Source organism: Tachyglossus aculeatus, chromosome 23 (genome assembly GCF_015852505.1).
Source record: "Tachyglossus aculeatus isolate mTacAcu1 chromosome 23, mTacAcu1.pri, whole genome shotgun sequence".
NCBI lineage: Eukaryota > Metazoa > Chordata > Mammalia > Monotremata > Tachyglossidae > Tachyglossus > Tachyglossus aculeatus.
In genome coordinates, this window is record NC_052088.1 from 41,837,279 (window position 1) to 41,858,665 (window position 21,387).

The window sequence follows — 21,387 nt, forward strand, 5'->3', positions numbered from 1 at the left end:
AAATTGGCAACACATAGAGACAGTCCCTACCCAACAGTGGGCTCACAGTCTAAAAGGGGGAGACGGAGAACAGAACCAAACATACCAACAAAATAAAATAAATAGGATAGAAATGTACAAGTGAAATAAATAAATAGAGTAATAAATATGTACAACCATATATACATATATACAGGTATATATGTATATATGTATATATGTATAGGTATATATGTATACCTTCTAGCCTGTGAGCCCGCTGTCGGGTAGGGACCGTCTCTAGATGTTGCCAACTTGGACTTCCCAAGCGCTTAGTACAGTGCTCTGCACACAGTAAGTGCTCAATAAATACGATTGATTGATATATGTTTGGACGGATTTATTACTCTGTTTATTGATTTATTTTACTTGTACATATCTACTCTATTTCTTTTATTTGGTTAATATGTTTGGTTTTGTTCTCCGTCTCCCCCTTCTAGCCTGTGAGCCCGCCGTCAAGTAGGGACCGTCTCTAGATGTTGCCAACTTGGACTTCCCAAGCGCTTAGTACAGCGCTCTGCACACAGTAAGCGCTCAATAAATACGATTGATTGATTGATTGATTGATTGATTGAAAAGCCTTTAAGCGCTCCGGATGGACGGGAACGGGTCTGTTATATCGTTGTATTGTGCTCTCCCGAGTGATTCTGGACCGTGAGCCCGCTGTCGGGTAGGGACCGTCTCTATACGTTGCCAACTTGGACTTCCCAAGCGCTTAGTACAGTGCTCTGCGCACAGTAAGCGCTCAATAAATACGATTGAGTGAATGAATGAATGAATGAATGAATGAAAGGTGAGCCCCATGCGGGACAGGGACTGTGTCCAAACGGATATTCTTTGGGAGAAGCAGCGTGGCTCAGTGGAAAGAGCCCGGGCTTTGGAGTCAGAGGTCATGGGTTCGAATCCCATCTCTGCCACGTCTGCTGTGTAACCTTGGGCAAGTCACTTCTCTGAGCCTCAGTTCCCTCATCTGGAAAATGGGGATTAAGACTGTGAGCCCCACGTGGGACAACCTGATCACTTTGCATCCCCCCAAGCGCTTAGAACAGTGCTTTGCACATAGTAAGCGCTTAACAAATGCCAACATTATTATTATTATTATATTCTTGAGTCTCCCTAGCAATGAATCGTATTTATTGAGCGCTTACTGTGTGCAGAGCGCTGGACTAAGCGCTTGGGAAGTACAAGTTGGCAACATATAGAGACGGTCCCTACCCAACAGTGGGCTCACAGCAATGACACTAACGATGGCGTCTGTTAAGCGCTTACTACGTGCCAGGCGCCGGACTAAGCGCTGGCATGGATGCTTAGTCCCCGTCCCCTGGTAGGGGTCACGGTCTCAATCCCCATTTGACAGAGGAGGAAACTGAGGCGCAGAGAAGCGAAGCGACTTCTAGAAGCGAAGTCTTCTAGACTGTGAGCCCGCTGTTGGGTAGGGACCGTCTCTATATGTTGCCAACCTGGACTTCCCAAGCGCTTAGTACAGTGCTCTGCACACAGTGAGCGCTCAATAAATACGATTGATTGATTGATTGACTCGCCCACGGTCTCCCAGCGGACCAGTGGCGGAGCCGGGATTAGAACGCATGACCTTCTGCCCCGCAGGCCCCGGCTCTTTCCAAAATAGTGTGTGGCACGTAGTAAGTGCTTGATGATGATGATAATAATAATAATAATAATAACAATGATGGCATTTGTTAAGCGCTTACTATGTGCAAAGCACCATTCTAAGCGATGATGGCATTTGTTAAGCGCTTACTATGTGCCAAGCACTGTTCTAAGCGCTGGGGGGATACAAGGCGATCAGGTTGTCCCACGTGGGGTTCACAGTCTTCATCCCCATTTTACAGATGAGAGAACTGAGGCTCAGAGAAGTGAAGTGACTTGCCCAAAGTCACCCAGCAGACGTGGTGGAGCCGGGATTTGAACCCATGACCTCTGACTCCAAAGCCCGGGCTCTTTCCACTGCTTCTCTGCAAATTGTCAGCTGTGGGACTTTGGGCGGGTCGCTTCACTTCTCCGGGCCTCAGTTCCCCCATCTGTAAAATGGGGATGAAGACTGTGAGCCCCCCGCCGTGGGACAACCTGATCACCTTGTCACCTCCCCAGCGCTTAGAACAGTGCTCAGCACATAGTAAGCGCTTAATGAACGCCATCATTATTAGAGAAGCAGCGTGGCTCAGCGGAAAGATCACGGGCTTTGGAGTCAGAGGTCGCGGGTTCGAGTCCCGGCTCCGCCACTCGGCAGCTGGGTGACTTTGGGCAGGTCGCTTCGCTTCTCCGGGCCTCAGTTCCCTCATCTGGAAAATGGGGATGAAGACTGTGAGCCCCCCCGTGGGACCACCTGATCACCTTGTATCCCCCCCCAGCGCTTAGGGCAGTGCCCAGAGCGAGCGCTCAACAACTACCAACCGAATAGGACCGACTGGCAGTAAGCTCGCTGTGGGCAAGCTAGCGACTCGGTTGCGTCGTACGCTCCCGACAAGTCGCCGACTTGTCCTTCCCAAGCGCTTAGCACAGTGCTCCGCACACAGTAAGCGCTCAATAGATACCCGTCACCGGCCGGATTCATTCATTCCACCGTTATTTACTGAGCGCTCACCGACTGCAGAGCGCTTGGGAAGGACAAGCCGGCAACTCGGACCGGCGGATGGAGATCTCGGTGCCGGCCAAACCCTCGGAGAATCGGAATCGTCGGAGAGCCGGGCCCGGCCCCGAGTCTCCCCCGAATCCCTCCCGCTCCGCCGGGCGTCGGGGAAGGAAAGGGATGAAGACAACGGTCTTGCTGCCACCGGAGAAAACTCTCTTTATTGCTTCGAGGGGGACACGTCCCCTCTCGTCACCCGCCCGGCGGGGGGGGCCGGGGCGGAGAGGTGCCCTCGGCCACCGTCGCCCCCGCCCCGGGCGGAGGGGCCGCTTCCCGGAGGCCGCGATTCCGGCTTCCCGGCAACCCGGCCGCTCCGAGCCGGAGATCCCCTTCCTCTTCGGGGAGCCGGCGGATGGTCCCGGATCCCAACCGGCCCCGCCGGCTTCAGGCGTCCACGAGGGAGAGGCCGTCGTGGAGGGCTCGCTTCCACATGTAGTAGGTGGAGCGGGCGGTCAGGGGGAAGCAGGCCCTGAACTCCTTGTAGGACGGGAAGGTCTTGGATTCGAAGCGCCGCTGCAGGAACAGCTTGGCCTGGGCCTTGAACTGGGCCGTGGCGATGACGTCCAGGACGAACACGCGGCCCTCCGGGCCCGGACGGGCCGCGGGAATCGGGGGGCCGGCGGCGGCGGCGGGGGCGGCGGGGGGTCCCCGGGGCCGGGCCCGGCCCTTCCAGAGCCAGAAGGAGGTGGGCGACAGGGCCGGGTAGCGCAGGCGGAAGCGGCAGAAGGGGAGCCGCCCCCGCTGGACCAGGCCGCGGGCGGCCCGGCGCATCCGCCGCCGCCGGCCGGACAGGGAGGGCCCGGCCCGCGGCGGGGCGGCCCGGGGGGGCGGCCGCGGCGGAGGCGGGGGCGGCGGGGGCGGCGGGGGCGGCGGGCCGGGGTTGCCGTCGAGGGCCTTGCGGCGCCAGTTGTAGTAGGTGGAGCGAGAGATGCCGGGGAAGCGGCGCTTGAAGCAGCGGTAGGGCACCAGGGCGTTCATGGAGATGCAGCGCTGCAGGTAGGTCTTGGCGCCCTGCATGAAGAGGGCGGCGGGCGCGGCGGGCGCCTCGCGGTCCCCCGGCGCCGGCGGCGGTGGTGCCGCCTCGCCCCCGCCGCCGCCCCGCAGCTCGTGCTTCCAGGCGTAGTAGGTGGAGCGGGAGATGTCGGGGAACAGCTGGCGGAAGCGCCGCAGGGGCAGCCCGTGCCCGTCGCGGAAGCAGGACTGCAGGAAGCGCTTGGCCGCGAAGCGGGCGGCCGCCCGCTGCCGATGCTCCCGCGACTGGCGCTTCCAGCGGTAGAAGGTGCTGCGGGTGACCCCGGGCCGCCGGGCGGAGGCCAGGAGGGGGTCGCGGGGCGGGGGCGGCGCGGGGGGTCCCACCTCCTCCAGGCCCACCACGGCGGCGAAGTACTGGGGCCGGAAGGCCCGGCCGCCGGGCAGCAGCTGGCCGGCCCACATGATGTGCAGCGTGGCCGGGCAGCGGTCGCAGCGGCGGGGCCGGATGAGCCGGTGGAAGTAGGGCCGGATCTTCAGGTTGTGCATGGGGTAGATGGAGTAGATGTTGCGCTGCAGCACGGAGGCCAGCGCGTACAGGTGCCACACGTTGCTGAAGCTGCCCGGGAAGCAGCTGGCCTGGGCGTCCACGTCGAAGATGGCCTCCAGCGTGGCCGGGGCCAGGCCGCTCATCTCCGGGCACTCCTCCGAGCAGAGGGAGTAGCGGGCGGCCTGCAGCATCACCTTGGAGTCGATCATGCCCCGCAGGTAGTAGCGCTTGTGCACGACCATCTCCACCACGGTGCGGGCCCGCAGCTCGGGGCTCAGCCGGGGGCTGCCCCACAGCAGCAGGCTGGCCGCCTCGAACAGGCGGCTGCCCGGCCCGCGCCCGGCCAGGGGCAGCATGTGGCGGGGGGCGTCCTCCGGGTACAGGCTGCGGGCCGCCGCGTCCACCTCCACCTCCCGGGCCAGCGGGCCGCCCCGCCGGCAGCCGGGCAGGGAGAAGGACGACAGGGTCCGCTCCGCCTCCAGCGCCGCGCTGGTCAGGCCCTCCGGGCCCGGGCACTCCGCCGCCTCCTGCAGCTCCTTCAGCACCGAGTGGACCAGCTGCTGGCGGGGGGTCATCCTGCTGGGGGGGGGGGCGGAGGGTAGGGTCAGGGCCCGGACGCCAACCGGCGCCGTCCTCCTCGCCCCCTCCCGGACCGGGCCCGGCTCTGGGCGCGGCCCACCTCCCGACCGCCGAGAGCGCCCAATAAATCCGACCGAACGGATGACGGCGGCCTCTGTTGAGCGCTACGGTAGGCACTCGATAAATCTGACCGAATGGATGATGGCGGTGTCTGTTAGCGCTACGGTGGGTGCTCAATAAATCCGACCGAATGGATGATGGCGGTCTCTGTTGAGCACTACGGTAGGTGCTCCATAAATCCGACCGAACGGATGTCGGCGGTATCTGTTGAGCGCTACAGTAGGTGCTCAATAAATCCGACCGAATGGATGATGGCGGTGTCTGTTAAGCGCTACAGTAGGTGCTCAGTAAATCGGGCCGAACGGATGACGGCGGTATCTGTTGAGCGCTACAGCAGGGGCTCAATAAATCCGACCGAATGGATGACGGTGGCATCTGTTAAGCGCTACAGTAGGGGCTCAATAAATCCGACTGAACAGATTATGGTGGGATCTGTTAAGCGCTACAGTAGGTGCTCAATAAATCCGACCAAATGGATGATGGCGGTATCTGTTGAGCGCTACAGTAGGGGCTCAATAAATCCGACCGAATGGATGATGGCGGTATCTGTTAAGCGCTACAGTAGGGGCTCAATAAATCCGACTGAACGGATTATGGTGGGATCTGTTAAGCGCTACAGTAGGTGCTCAATAAATCCGACCAAATGGATGATGGAGGTATCTGTTGAGCGCTACAGTAGGGGCTCAATAAATCCGACCGAATGGATGATGGCGGTATCTGTTAAGCGCTACGGTAGGGGCTCCATAAATCCGACTGAACAGATGATGGTGGTATCTGTTAAGCGCTACAGTAGGTGCTCAATAAATCCAACCGAATGGATGACGGCGGTACCTGTTAAGTGCTACAGTAGGGGTTCTATAAATCCGACTGAACGGATGATGGTGGTATCTGTTAAGCGCTACGGTAAGTGCTCAATAAATCCGGCCGAATGGATGACGGCGGTATCTGTTAAGCGCTACAGTAGGGGCTCCAGAAATCCAACTGAACGGATGACGGTGGTATCTGTTAAGCGCTACAGTAGGAGTTCTATAAATCCGACTGAACGGATGACGGCGGTATCTGTTAAGCGCTACAGTAGGTGCTCAATAAATCCGACCGAATGGATGATGGCGGTATCTGTTAAGCGCTACAGTAGGGGCTCGAGAAATCCGACTGAACGGATGACGGCGGTATCTGTTGAGCGCTACGGTAGGTGCTCAATAAATCCAACCGAATGGATGACGGCAGTATCTGTTAAGCGCTACAGTAGGGGCTCCAGAAATCCGACTGAACGGATGACGGAGGTATCTGTTGAGCGCTACGGTAGGGGCTCAATAAATCCGACCGAACGGATAATAATAATAATGATGGCATCTGTTAAGCGCTTACTACGTGCAAAGCACTGTTCTAAGCCCTGGGGGGGATGCGATGTCAAGCTGTCCCACGTGGGGCTCACGGTCTTCGTCCCCATTTTTACAGATGAGGGAACTGAGGCTCAGAGAAGTCAAGTGACTTTCCCAAGGTCACACAACAGACTTGTGGAGGAGCCGGGATTCGAACCCATGACCTCTAACTCCAAAGCCCGGGCTCTTTCCACTGAGCCACGCTGCTTATCTAGTGCGGCTTCTCAGATGACGGCGGTATCTGTTAAGCGCTACAGTAGGTGCTCAATAAATCCGACCGAACGGATGATGGCTGTATCTGTTAAGCGCTACAGTAGGTGCTCAATAAATCTAACTGAACGGATGATGGCGGTATCTCTTGAGCACTACAGTAGGTGCTCAATAAACCCGACCGAATGGATGACGGCCGTATCTGTTAAGCGCTACAGTAGGGGCTCAATAAATCAGGCCAAATGGATGATGGCAGTATCTGTTAAGCGCTACAGTAGGGGCTCGAGAAATCCGACTGAACGGATGACGGCGGTATCTGTGAAGCGCTACAGTAGGTGCTCAATAAATCCGACCGAATGGATGACGGTGGTATCTGTTAAGCGCTACAGTAGGGGCTCTGTAAATCCGACTGAATGGATGATGGTGGGATCTGTTAAGCGCTACAGTAGGGGCTCCATAAATCCGACTGAACGGATGACGGCGTTATCTGTTGAGCGCTACAGTAGGTGCTCAATAAATCTGGCCAAATGGATGATGGCGGTACCTGTTAAGCACTACAGTAGGTGCTCAATAAATCCGACCAAATGGATGATGGCGGTTTCTGTTAAGCGCTACAGTAGGTGCTCAATAAATCCGGCCGAACGGATGACGGCGCTATCTGTTAAGCGCTACAGTAGGTGCTCCGTAAATCCGACCGAACGGATGACGGCGGTATCTGTTAAGCGCTACAGTAGGTGCTCAATAAATCCGACCGAATGGATGACGGTGGTATCTGTTAAGCGCTACAGTAGGGGCTCCGTAAATCCGACTGAACGGATGACGGCGGTATCTGTTAAGCGCTACAGTCGGTGCTCAATAAATCCGACTGGATTCATTCATTCAATCGTATTTCTTGAGCGCAGAGCACTGTACTAAGCGCTTGGGAAGCCCAAGTCCGCGACATCTAGAGACGGTCCCTACCCGACAGCGGGCTCGCCGTCTAGAAGGGGGGAGACAGACGACAAAACATTTGGACAAGTCATCAGAATAAACAGAATTAAAGCCAACTTGTACTTCCCAAGCGCTTAGTACAGTGCTCTGCACACAGTAAGCGCTCAATAAATACGACTGAATGAATGAAAGTAAAGCTAGATGCACATCCTTATCAAAATAAACAGAATAGTAAATATGGAAAAAGACGGGATGACGACGGTATCTGTTAAGCGCTACAGTAGGTGCTCAATAAATCCAACTGGATTCATTCATTCATTCAGTCGTATTTCTAGACTGTGAGCCCACTGTCGGGTAGGGACCGTCTCTATATGTTGCCAACCTGGACTTCCCAAGCGCTTAGTATGGTGCTCTGCACACAGTAAGTGCTCAATAAGTATGACTGAATGAATGAATAAATGCTATCATTATTATTATTATTAAATGCCATTCTCCCCCTTCTAGCCTGTGAGCCCGCCGTCGGGTAGGGACCGTCTCTAGATGTTGCCAACTTGGACTTCCCAAGCGCTTAGTACGGTGCTCTACACACAGTAAGCGCTCAAGAAATATGATTGAATGAATGAATGAATAAATGCTATTATTATTATTAATAATAATAATAATAAATGCCATTCTCCCCCTTCTAGACTGTGAGCCCGCTGTCGGGTAGGGACCGTCTCTATATGTTGCCAGCTTCTACTTCCCAAGTGCTTAGTACAGTGCTCTGCACAAAGTAAGTGCTCAATAAATACAACTGAATGAATGAATGCTTATTATTATTATTATTAATATTAATAAAAAATGCCATTCTCCCCCTTCTAGACTGTGAGCCCGCTGTTGGGTAGGGACCGTCTCTAGATTTTGCCAACTTGGACTTCCCATGCGCTTAGTACGGTGCTCTGCACAAAGTAAGTGCTCAATAAATACAACTGAATGAATGAATGCTTATTATTATTATTATTATTATTAATAAGAAATGCCATTCTCCCCCTTCTAGACTGTGAGCCCGCTGTCGGGTAGGGACCGTCTCTAGATGTTGCCAACTTGTCCTTCCCAAGCGCTTAGTACAGTGCTCTGCACACAGTAAGCACTCAAGAAATACGATTGAATGAATGAATGAATAAATGCTATTATTATTATTATTATTAATAATAATAATAATAAATGCCATTCTCCCCCTTCTAGCCTGTGAGCCCACTGTTGGGTAGGGACCGTCTCTAGATGTTGCCGACTTGGACTTCCCAAGCGCTTAGTCCAGTGCTCCGCACACAGTAAGCGCTCAATAAATACGATTGAATGAATGAATGTTGCCGACTTGTACTTCCCAAGCGCTTAATCCAGTGCTACACACACAGTAAGTGCTCAATAAATACGACTGAATGAATGTTGCCAACTTGTCCTTCCCAAGCGCTTAGTCCAGTGCTCCGCACACAGTAAGCGCTCAATACAATTGAATGAATGAATGTTGCCGACTTGTACTTCCCAAGCGCTTAGTCCAGTGCTCCGCACACAGTAAGCGCTCAATAAATACGACTGAATGAATGAATGTTGCCGACTTGTACTTCCCAAGCACTTAGTCCAGTGCTCCGCACACAGTAAGCGCTCAATACGATTGAATGAATGAATGTTGCCAACTTGTACTTCCCAAGCGCTTAGTCCAGTGCTCCGCACACAGTAAGCGCTCAATAAATACGACTGAATGAATGAATGTTGCCGAATTGTCCTTCCCAAGCGCTTAGTCCAGTGCTCCGCACACAGTAAGCGCTCAGTAAATACGATTGAATGAATGAATGAATAAATTAAAAACATCCCGGCCCCGCCGCTCTGCAGCACCCCTCACATCCAAGCCGTCACCAAAACCTGCCGGTCTCAGCTCCGCAACATTGCCAAGATCCGCTCTTTCCTCTCCATCCAAACCGCTACCCTGCTAATTCAAGCTCTCATCCTATCCCGTCTGGACTACTGCACTAGCCTTCTCTCTGATCTCCCATCCTCGTGTCTCTCTCCACTTCAATCCATACTTCATGCTGCTGCCCGGATTATCTTTGTCCAGAAACGCTCTGGACATATCACTCCCCTCCTCAAAAACCTCCAATGGCTACCGATCAATCTGCGCATCAGGCAGAAACTCCTCACCCTGGGCTTCAAGGCTCTCCATCACCTCGCCCCCTCCTACCTCACCTCCCTTCTCTCCTTCTACTGCCCAGCCCGCACCCTCCGCTCCTCCACCACTAATCTCCTCACTGTACCTCGCTCTCGCCTGTCCCGCCATCGACCCCCGGCCCACGTCATCCCCCGGGCCTGGAATGCCCTCCCTCTGCCCATCCGCCAAGCTAGCTCTCTTCCTCCCTTCAAGGCCCTGCTGAGAGCTCACCTCCTCCAGGAGGCCTTCCCAGATTGAGCCCCTTCTTTCCTCTCCCCCTCGTCCCCCTCTCCATCCCCCCGCCTTACCGCCTTCCCCTCCCCACAGCACCTGTATATATGTATATATGGTTGTACATATTTATTACTCTGTTTATTTATTTATTTATTTATTTATTTTACTTGTACATTTCTATCCTACTTATTTTATTTTGTTGGTATGTTTGGTTCTGTTCTCTGTCTCCCCCTTTTGGACTGTGAGCCCACTGTCGGGTAGGGACTGTCTCTATGTGATGCCAATTTGTACTTCCCAAGCGCTTAGTACAGTGCTCTGCACATAGTAAGCGCTCAATAAATACGATTGATTGATTGATTGATTTGGCCAAGTCGCTTCCCTCGGCCTCGGTCACCTCATCTGGAAAATGGGGATCCATTCATCCGACCGTATTTATTAATCGGATTTATTTATTATTAATCGTATTGATAAATACGATTGATGATTGAGCGCTTACCGTGCGCCGAGCACTGGACTGAACGCTCGGGAAGGGCACGGCGGCGACGTACAGAGACGGTCCCAACCTCGTATCCCCTCCCCGGTGGCGCTCAGGACAGTGCTGGACCCCCAGTAAGCGCCTAACAAATACCACCTTTATTCTTAGGTGAGGGGGCCGCGACCCCCAGAGGGCCTGGGTTCGAATCCCAGCTCCGCCGCTTGTCAGCTGGGTGACTTTGGGCAAGTCACTTCACTTCTCTGGGCCTCAGTTCCCTCATCTGTAAAATGGGGATGAAGACTGTGCGCCCCACGTGGGACAACCTGATCGCCTTGTAACCTCCCCAGCGCTTAGAACATAGTAAGCGCTTAATAAATGCCATTATTATTATTATTATTATTAATCCCCCCGCCCCGCCGCGTGACGTCGGGCGGGTCGCCCCGCTTCCCTGGGCCTCGGTTACCTCGTCGGGAAAACGGGCGCGGGCTCTCTCCGGCCCGGCGCTCGGCACGTGGTGAGCGCTTACCGGGATCCCGACGGCATTCCGGGGAGGGCCGAAACCGGGAAAGGCTGCCGGGATCTGCGGAGGGAAGAGGGGCGGAGGAAAGAGGCAACGCTTTTAAGCCGGGGGGGTGATTGCTGACCCGATTCAGGTGCCTCCCTTGAACTCGGAGGCCAGGGAGAGGGGCGAAACTCACGGAGCCTGTCCACCTGAGTCCTCCCAGGCGCTTAATAATCGTAATAATGGCATTTATTAAGCGCTTACTAGGTGCCAAGCACTGTTCTAAGCGCTGGGGAGGTTACGAGGTCATCAGGTTGGCCCATGGGGGGCTCACAGTCTTCATCCCCATTCGACAGGTGAGGGAACTGAGGACCTGAGAATAATAATAATAATAATAATGGCATTTGTTGAGCGCTTACTATGTGCCAAGCACTGTTCTAAGCGCCAGGGAGGTTACAAGGTGATCAGGTTGTCCCTCGGGGGGCTCACAGTCTTCATCCCCATTTGACAGGTGAGGGAACTGAGGCCCTGAGAAGAATAATGATGATGGCATTTGTTAAGCGCTTACTATGTGCCAAGCACTGTTCTAAGCGCTGGGGAGGTTACGAGGTGATCAGGTTGTCCCCCTGGAGGGCTCACAGTCTTCATCCCCATTTGACAGGTGAGGGAACTGAGGCCCAGAGAAGAATAATGATGATGGCATTTGTTAAGCGCTTACTATGTGCCAAGACTGCTCTAAGCGCTGGGGAGGTGACGAGGTCATCAGGTTGTCCCCCTGGAGGGCTCACAATCTTCATCCCCATTTGACAGGTGAGGGAACTGAGGCCCAGAGAATAATAATAATAATGGCATTTGTTAAGCGCTTACTATGTGCCAAGCACTGTTCTAAGCGCCAGGGAGGTTACAAGGTGATCAGGTTGTCCCTCATGGGGCTCACGGTCTTCATCCCCATTTGACAGGTGAGGAAACTGAGGCCCTGAGAAGAATAATAATAATAATGATGGCATTTGTTAAGCGCTTACTATGTGCCAAGCACTGTTCTAAGCGCTGGGGAGGTTACAAGGTGATCAGGTTGTCCCCCGTGGGGCTCACAATCTTCATCCCCGTTTGACAGGTGAGGGAACTGAGGCCCAGAGAATAATAATAATAATAATAACAATGGCATTTGTTAAGCGCTTACTATGTGCCAAGCACTGTTCTAAGCGCTGGGGAGTTGACGAGGTGAACAGGTTGTCCCACGGGGGGGCTCACAGTCTTCATCCCCATTTTACAGATGAGGGAATTGCAGCACACAGACATTAAGTGACTTGCCCAAAGTCACACAGCTGGTATTTGTTAAGCGCTTACTATGTGCAAAGCACTGTTCTAAGCGCTGGGGAGGTGACAAGGTGATCAGGTTGTCTCACAGGGGGATTCACAGTCCTCATCCCCATTTTCCAGATGAGGGAACTGAGGCCCAGAGAAGTGATGTGACTTGCCCAAAGTCACCCAGCTGACAGTTGGCGGAGCCGGAATTTGAACCCACAACCTCTGACTCCAAAGCCCGGGCTCTTTCCACTGAGCCACGCTGCTTCTCCTAATCTATTGAGCGCTTCCTCGGCGCAGAGCACTGTACTAAGCGCTTGGGAGAGGACTGGACGGCAATAAACGGCCACGTTCCCCGCCCACGGCGAGGCTCATCGAAAGCAGAACCCGTCCACCTGAGTCCTCCCAGGCATTTGTACCTATTGAGCGCTTCCTGCGTGCAGGGCATTCATTCATTCATTCAATCGTATTTACTGAGCACTTACTGTGTGCAGAGCACTGTACTAAGCGCTTGGGAGAGGACCGGACGCAATAAACGGCCACGTTCCCCGCCCGCGGCGAGGCTCATCGAAAGCCAAACCTGTCCACCTGAGTCCTCCCAGGCATTTGTACCTATTGAGCGCTTCCTGCGTGCAGGACATTCATTCATTCATTCAATCGTATTTACTGAGCACTTACTGTGTGCAGAGCACTGTACTAAGCGCTTGGGAGAGGACCGGACGGCAATAAACGGCCACATTCCCCGCCCGCGGCGAGGCTCATCGAAAGCCAAACCCGTCCACCTGAGTCCTCCCAGGCATTTGTACCTATTGAGCGCTTCCTGCGTGCAGGGCATTCATTCATTCATTCAATAGTATTTACTGAGCACTTACTGTGTGCAGAGCACTGTACTAAGCGCTTGGGAGAGGACCGGACGGCAATAAACAGCCACGTTCCCCGCCCGCGGCGAGGCTCATCGAAAGCCAAACCCGTCCACCTGAGTCCTCCCAGGCATTTGTACCTATTGAGCGCTTCCTGCGTGCAGGACATTCATTCATTCATTCAATCGTATTTACTGAGCACTTACTGTGTGCAGAGCACTGTACTAAGCGCCTGGGAGAGGACCGGATGGCAATAAACGGCCACGTTCCCCGCCCAAGGCAAAGCTCATCAAAAGCAGAAGCTGTCCACCTGAGTCCTACCAGGCATTTGTACCTATTGAGCGCTTCCTGCGTCCAGGGCATTCATTCAATCAATCAATCGTATTTATTGAGCGCTTACTCTGTGCAGAGCACTGTACTAAGCGCCTGGGAGAGGACCGGATGGGAATAAACGGCCACGTTCCCCGCCCGTGGCGAAGCTCATCAAAAGCTGAACCCGTCCACCCAAGTCCTCCCAGGCATTTGTACCTATTGAGCGCTTCCTGCGTCCAGAGCATTCATTCATTCAATCAATCAATCAATCAATCGTATTTATTGAGCGCTTACTCTGTGCAGAGCACTGTACTAAGCGCTTGGGAGAGGACCAGACGGTAATAAACGGCCACGTTCCCCACCAGAGCCCGCCCGGCTGAGCTAGGGAGAAGAGGAGATTCCCTTCCAGCCAATAAATCAGCGGTCGTGAGTTCTAAGTACAATATAACAACAGACAGACACGTGGCGTTTAGTACAGTGCTCTGCACACAGTAAGCGCTCAATCAATCAGCTTGGCTCAGTGAGAAGAGCACAGGCTTTGGAGTCAGATGTTGTGAGTTCTAAGTACAATATAACAACAGACGCGTGGCGTTTAGTACAGTCTCTGCACACAGTAAGCGCTCAATAAATACGATTGAATCAATGAATGAACAGACATGTGGCGTTTAGTACAGTCTCTGCACACAGTAGGCGCTCAATAAATCAGCGTGGCTCAGTGGAAAGAGCCCGGGCTTTGGAGTCAGAGGTTGTGAGTTCTAAGTACAATATAACAACAGACAGACACGTGGCGTTTAGTACAGTCTCTGCACACAGTAAGCGCTCAATAAATCAGCTTGGCTCAGTGAGAAGAGCCTGGGCTTTGGAGTCAGAGATCGTGAGTTCTAAGCACAATATACAGACACGTGACGTTTAGTACAGTGCTCTGCACACAGTAAGCGCTCAATAAATACGACTGAATGAATGAATGAACAGACAGACACGTGGCGTTTAGTCCAGTGCTCTGCACACAGTGAGCGCTCAATCAATCAGCTTGGCTCAGTGGAAAGAGCCCGGGCTTTGGAGTCAGAGGTCGTGAGTTCTAAGTACAACATAACAACAGACAGACACGTGGCGTTTAGTACAGTGCTCTGCACACAGTAAGCGCTCAATAAATACGACTGAATGAATGAACAGACATGTGGTGTTTAGTCCAGTGCTCTGCTCACAGTAAGCGCTCAATAAATCAGCGTGGCTCGGTGGAAAGAGCCCGGGCTTTGGAGTCAGAGGTCGTGAGTTCTAAGTACAATAAAACAACAGACATGTGGCGTTTAGTACAGTCTCTGCACACGGTAAGCGCTCAATAAATCAGCTTGGCTCAGTGAGGAGAGCCCGGGCTTTGGAGTCAGAGGTCGTGAGTTCTAAGCACAATATAACAACAGACACGTGGCGTTTAGTCCAGTGCCCTGCACACAGTAAGCGCTCAATAAATACGATTGAATCAATCAATGAACAGATATGTGGCGTTTAGTACAGTCTCTGCACACAGTAAGTGCTCAATAAATCAGCATGGCTCAGTAGAAAGAGCTAGGGCTTTGGAGTCAGAGGTTGTGAGTTCCAAGTACAATATAACAGACAGACACGTGGCGTTTAGTACAGTGCTCTGCACACAGTAAGCGCTCAATAAATCAGCTTGGCTCAGTGAGGAGAGCCCGGGCTTTGGAGTCAGAGGTCGTGAGTTCTAAGTACAATATAACAACAGACAGACATGTGGCGTTTAGTACAGTCTCTGCACACAGTAAGCGCTCAATAAATACGATTGAATCAATGAATGAACAGACATGTGGCGTTTAGTACAGTGCCCTGCACACAGTAAGCGCTCAATACAACTGAATGAATGAATGAACAGACAGACACGTGGCGTTTAGTCCAGTGCTCTGCACACAGTGAGCGCTCAATCAATCAGCGTGGCTTGGTGGAAAGAGCCCGGGCTTTGGAGTCAGAGGTCGTGGGTTCTAATCCCGGCTCCGCCAACTGTCAGCTGGGTGACTTTGGGCGAGTCACTTCACTTCTCTGGGCCTCAGTTCCCTCATCTGGAAAATGGGGATGAAGACTGGGAGACCCCCGTGGGCCAACCTGATGACCTGGTATCCTCCCCAGCGCTTAGAACAGTGCTTTGCACGTAGTAAGCGCTTAACAAATGCCATCATTATTCTCGGGGCCTCAGTTCCCTCACCTGTAAAATGGGGATGAAGACTGGGAGCCCCCCGTGGGACAACCTGATCGCCTTGTAAGCTCCCCAGCGCTTAGAACAGTGCTTTGCACATAGTAAGCGCTTAACAAATACCATCATTATTATTATTATTATCATTATTATTATGGGGGGGAAAGGGTGGCACAGGCTGACAGGGAGCATCATCATCAATCGTATTTATTGAGCGCTTACTATGTGCAGAGCACTGTACTAAGCGCTTGGGAGCAGGGGGGAGGGAGGACCCCAGGCGTCCTGGCTTCCCGGGCGAGGCCTCAGGATGGGACAAAGGGGATGGGCTGGACGGCGGGGGATTCATGGAGATTGGGGAGGGGCCCAAAAAGGGCGGCAGGAGCCATTGTGTGTCTTGGCCGGGACAGGGAGTTGCCAGGGGGGAGACTCCCCTGGAAAAATCATTCATTCAGTCGTATTTACTGAGCGCCTACTGTGTGCACAGCACTGGACTAAGCGCTTGGGACGTCCAAGTCGGCCACATCTAGAGACGGTCCCTACCCGACAGCGGGCTCACAGTCTAGACGAAAAATTCACTCGTTGATTCATTCAATCGTATTTATTGAGCGCTTACTGTGTGCAGACCACTGGACTAAGCGCTCAGGAAGTACAAGCCGGCAACATATATTCATTCATTCATTCATTCAATCGTATTTCTTGAGCGCTTACTGTGTGCAGAGCACTGGACTAAGCAGTTGGCCACATCTAGAGACGGTCCCTACCCAACAAGGGGCTCACACTCTATTCATTCATTCATTCAATCGTATTTATTGGGCGCTTATTGTGTGCAGAGCACTGGACTAAGCGCTTGGCCACATCTAGAGAACGGTCCCTACCCAACAGCGGGCTCACAGTCTAGAAGAAAAATTCATTCATTGATTCATTCAATCGTATTTACTGAGAGCTTACTGTGTGCAGAGCACTGTACTAAGCGCTTGGGAAGGACAAGTTGGCAACATATAGAGACGGTCCCTACCCAACAGTGGGCTCACAGTCTATTCATTCATTCATTCACTTATTCAATTGTATTTATTGAGCGCTTACTGTGTGCAGAGCACTGGATTAAGCGCTTGGGAAGTACAAATCGACGACATATATTCATTCATTCATTCAGCTGTATTTATTGAGCGCTTACTGTGTGCAGAGCACTGTACTAAGCGCTTAGGAAGTACAAGTTGGCAACATATATTCATGGATTCATTCATTCAACCGTATTTATTGAGCGCTTACTGTGTGCAGAGCACTGGACTAAGCGCTTGGGAAGGACAAGTCGGCGACATATAGTCATTCATTCATTCAATCGTATTTATTGAGCGCTTACTGTGTGCAGAGCACTGTATTAAGCGCTTAGGAAGTACAAGTTGGCAACATATATTCATGGATTCATTCATTCAACCGTATTTATTGAGCGCTTACTGTGTGCAGAGCACTGGACTAAGCGCTTGGGAAGGACAAGTCGGCGACATATAGTCATTCATTCATTCAATCGTATTTATTGAGCGCTTACTGTGTGCAGAGCACTGTATTAAGCGCTTAGGAAGTACAAGTTGGCAACATATATTCATGGATTCATTCATTCAACCGTATTTATTGAGCGCTTACTGTGTGCAGAGCACTGGACTAAGCGCTTGGGAAGGACAAGTTGGCAACATATATTCATTCATTCATTCATTCATTCAATCGTATTTATTGAGCGCCTACTGTGTGCAGAGCACTGTAATAAGCGCTTGGGAAGTACAAGTCGACGACATAAATTCATTCATTCATTCAACCGTATTTATTGAGCGCTTACTGTGTGCAGAGCACTGGACTAAGCGCTTGGGAAGTACAAGTCGGTGACATATATTCACTCATTCATTCAACCGTATTTATTGAGCGCTTACTGTGTGCAGACCACTGTACTAAGCGCTTAGGAAGTACAGTTGGCAACATATATTCATGGATTCATTCATTCAACCGTATTTATTGAGCGCTTACTGTGTGCAGAGCACTGGACTAAGCGCTTGGGAAGTACACGTCGGTGACATGTATTCATTCATTCATTCAATCGCATTTATTGAGTGCTTACTGTGTGCAGAGCACTGTATTAAGCGCTTAGGAAGTACAAGTTGGCAACATATATTCATGGATTCATTCATTCAATCGTATTTATTGAGCGCTTACTGTGTGCAGAGCACTGGACTAAGCGCTTGGGAAGGACAAGTTGGCAACATATATTCATTCATTCATTCATTCATTCAATCGTATTTATTGAGCACCTACTGTGTGCAGAGCACTGTAATAAGCGCTTGGGAAGTCCAAGTCGACGACATATATTCATTCATTCATTCAACCGTATTTATTGAGCGCTTACTGTGTGCAGAGCACTGGACTAAGCGCTTGGCAACATCGAGAGACCCAACACTGACTCCCCTTCCTCTTCGATGGGGCCGCACTGGTCACGGGGCACTGTGCTAAGCGCCCTCCAGAGAAGCAGCGTGGCTCAGTGGAAAGGGCCCGGGCTTGGGAGTCGGAGGTCGTGGGTTCCAATCCCGCCTCCGCCACTTAGCTGGGTGACTTTGGGCAAGTCACTTCACTTCTCTGGGCCTCAGTTCCCTCATCTGGAAAATGGGGATGAAGACTGTGAGCCCCCTGAGGGACAACCTCATCACCTTGTATCCCCCCCAGCGCTTAGAACAGTGCTTGGCACGTAGTAAGCGCTTAATAAATGCTATTATCTCTATATGTCGCCAACTTGTACTTCCCAAGCGCTTAGTACAGTGCTCCACACACAGTAAGCGCTCAATAAATACGATTGAATGAATGAATATTATTATTATTATTATTATTAGTTATTACTGACCTGGCTCGGGGCCCCAGGCAACCACCCCGGCGCTTAGAACAGTGCTTTGCACATAGTAAGCGCTTAACAAATGCCATCATTATTGTTCTTCTCTGGGCCTCAGTTCCCTTATCTGGAAAATGGGGATGAAGACTGTGAGCCCCCCGTGGGACAACCTGATCACCTTGTATCCCCCCCCCCCAGCGCTTAGAACAGTGCTTGGCACATAGTAAGCGCTTAATAAATGCCATCATCATTATCATTATTATTATTATTCTCAGGGCCTCAGTTCCCTCATCTGGAAAATGGGGATGGAGACTGTGAGCCCCCCGTGGGACAACCTGATCGCCTTGTAACCTCCCCAGCGCTTAGAACAGTGCTTGGCACCTAGTAAGCGCTTAATAAATGCCATCATTATTACTATTATTCCCCGGGCCTCAGTTCCCTCATCTGTAAAGTGGGGATGAAGACTGTGAGCCCCCCGTGGGACAACCTGATCGCCTTGCATCCCCCCCCAGCGCTTAGAACAGTGCTTGGCACATAGTAAGCGCTTAATAAATGCCATTATTATCATCATTGTTATAAGCAGCGTGGCTCAGTGGAAAGAGCTCGGGTTTGGGAGTCAGAGGTCATGGGTTCAAATCCCACCCCTCCACTTCTCTGGGCCTCAGTTTCCTCATCTGGAAAATGGGGGTGGAGACTGTGAGCCCCCCGTGGGCCAACCTGATCGCCTTGTAACCTCCCCAGCGCTTAGAACAGTGCTCGGCACATAGTAAGCGCTTAATAAATGCCATCGTTATTACTATTATTCTCCGGGCCTCAGTAAACACCCCCCCTCCAACCGTGGGACAACCTGATTACCTTGTAACCTCCCCAGCGCTTAGAACAGTGCTTGGCACCTAGTAAGCGCTTAATAAATGCCATTATTATTATAATTATTATTCTCCGGGCCTCAGTTCCCTCTTCTGGAAACTGGGGATGAAGACTGTGAGCCCCCCGTAGGTCAACCAGATCGCCTTGTAACCTCCCCAGCGTTTAGAACAGTGCTTGGCACATAGTAAGCGCTTAATAAATGCCATCATTATCATTATTATTATTCTCTGGGCCTCAGTTCCCTCACCTGTAAAATGGGGATGAAGCCTGTGAGCCCCCCACCGTGGGCCAACCTGATCACCCTGTAACCTCCCCAGCGCTTAGAACAGTGCTCGGCACCTAGTCAGCGCTTACTAAAAGCCATCGCTATTATTCCTCGTCTCTGGGCCTCAGTTCCCTCACCTGGAAAATGGGGATGAAGCCTGTGAGCCCCCACCGTGGGACACCCTGATCACCCTGTAACCTCCCCAGCGCTTAGAACAGTGCTCGGCACCTCGTCAGCGCTTAATAAAAGCCATCGCTATTATTCTTCGTCTCTGGGCCTCAGTTCCCTCACCTGGAAAATGGGGATGAAGACTGTGAGCCCCACGAGGGCCAACCTGATCACCTTGTAACCTCCCCAGCGCTTAGAACAGTGCTCGGCACGTAGTCAGCGCTTAATCAATCAATCAATCAATCGTATTTATTGAGCGCTTACTGTGTGCAGAGCACTGGACTAAGCGCTTGGGAAGTCCAAGTTGGCAACATCTAGAGACGGTCCCTACCCACAGTCCATGCCATCGCTATTATTCCTCGTCTCTGGGCCTCAGTTCCCTCACCTGGAAAATGGGGATGAAGCCTGTGAGCCCCCACCGTGGGCCAACCTGATTACCTTGTAACCTCCCCAGCGCTTAGAAAAGTGCTCGACACGTAGTAAGCGCTTACTAAATGCCACCGTTATCACAGTTCTTCGTCTCCGGGCCTCAGTTCCCTCATCTGGAAACTGGGGATGGAGAGTGTGAGCCCCATATGGGCCAGCCTGATCGCCCTGTAACGTCCCCGGCGCTCAGACAGTGCTCGGCCCTTAGGAAGCGCTTAATAAACGCCACTTTTATTCTTATTATTTGCGACTGACCTGTCTCGGGTCCCCTCCGCGGTGGCTCCCGGGCCTGGAGGGTTAGATGGCGATGGGGGGAGCGGGGGGAGCCCCGAGGCCCCGGCCGGACACTGTGCTGGACCCCCACCGGGCCTGGGCCATCTTGCTGGAAGCCCCCGGGGCCAACTGGGCCGGGGGGTGGGTGGGCCGAAGCCCGGCCCCTCCCCTCCCCCCGCCAGGAAATTGGCCATCCTCCACCGCTCTTGTCCCCGAGATGAAAGGCGGTGGCCGTGCCGGGGGTCACTTCCAAAGCTAAGGCGATAATGGCTATTGTCTGGAGACCCCCGGCTCTTAAAGGGCCAGCCGGGGCCAACTGGGCTCATCCCCACCACCCGACGACTAATGAGAGCGGGGCGGGGGAGGTGACCGGTTGAGGAAACTGAGGCCCAGAGAAGTGGTGGGGCTGGATGACCTCTGACCCCAAAGCCCGGGCTCTTTCCACTGAGCCACGCTGCTTCTCATCATAATAATGATGGCATTTATTAAGCGCTTACTCTGTGCGCTATGTGGGGAGGTTACAAGGTGATGGGGTTGTCCCACGGGGAGCTCCCAGTCTTCACCCCCATTTTCCGGATGAGGGAACTGAGGCCCGGAGAAGTGGCGGGGCCGGGATTGGAACCCAGGACCTCTGACTCCAAAGCCCGGGCTCTTTCCACTGGGCCATGCTTCTTCTCATCATAACAATAATAATGATGGCATTTATTGAGCGCTTCCTCTGTGCGCTAGGTGGGGAGGTTACAAGGTGATCGGGTTGTCCCATGGGGAGCTCCCAGTCTTCACCCCCATTTTCCGGATGAGGGAACTGAGGCCCGGAGAAGTGGCGGGGCGGAATTTGAACCCATGACCTCTGACTCCAAAGCCCAGGCTCCTTCCACTGAGCCACGCTGCTTCTCATCATAACAATAATAATGATGGCATTTATTGAGCACTTACTCTGTGCGCTATGTGGGGGGGTTACAAGGTGATCGGGCTGTCCCACGGGGAGCTCACAGTCTTCACCCCCATTTTCCGGATAAGGGAACTGAGGCCCAGAGAAGTGGAGGG

The 21,387-nt window shown here is 52.7% G+C and overlaps 1 protein-coding gene across 4 annotated transcripts; it reads right to left on the minus strand.

The window, feature by feature from the left end:
* Positions 1-2,814: 2,814 nt before the first annotated feature.
* VRTN (vertebrae development associated) lies at positions 2,815-20,395 on the minus strand. Of its 4 annotated transcripts, none has more exons than XM_038765862.1 (3): positions 20,323-20,395; positions 10,760-10,876; positions 2,815-4,760 (listed from the first exon to the last, which is right to left on the minus strand). In XM_038765862.1, the coding sequence occupies exon 3, from the start codon at positions 4,757-4,759 to the stop codon at positions 3,050-3,052; it is 1,710 nt and encodes a 569-aa protein (XP_038621790.1). In that variant the 5' UTR covers position 4,760; positions 10,760-10,876; positions 20,323-20,395; the 3' UTR covers positions 2,815-3,049. The 4 variants fall into 4 exon arrangements, with proteins under 4 accessions (XP_038621790.1, XP_038621789.1, XP_038621787.1 ...); XM_038765861.1 differs by having other exon boundaries at positions 2,815-4,763; XM_038765859.1 differs by having other exon boundaries at positions 2,815-4,763; positions 10,823-10,876; positions 20,323-20,389.
* Between the last annotated feature and the right edge of the window lie 992 nt (positions 20,396-21,387).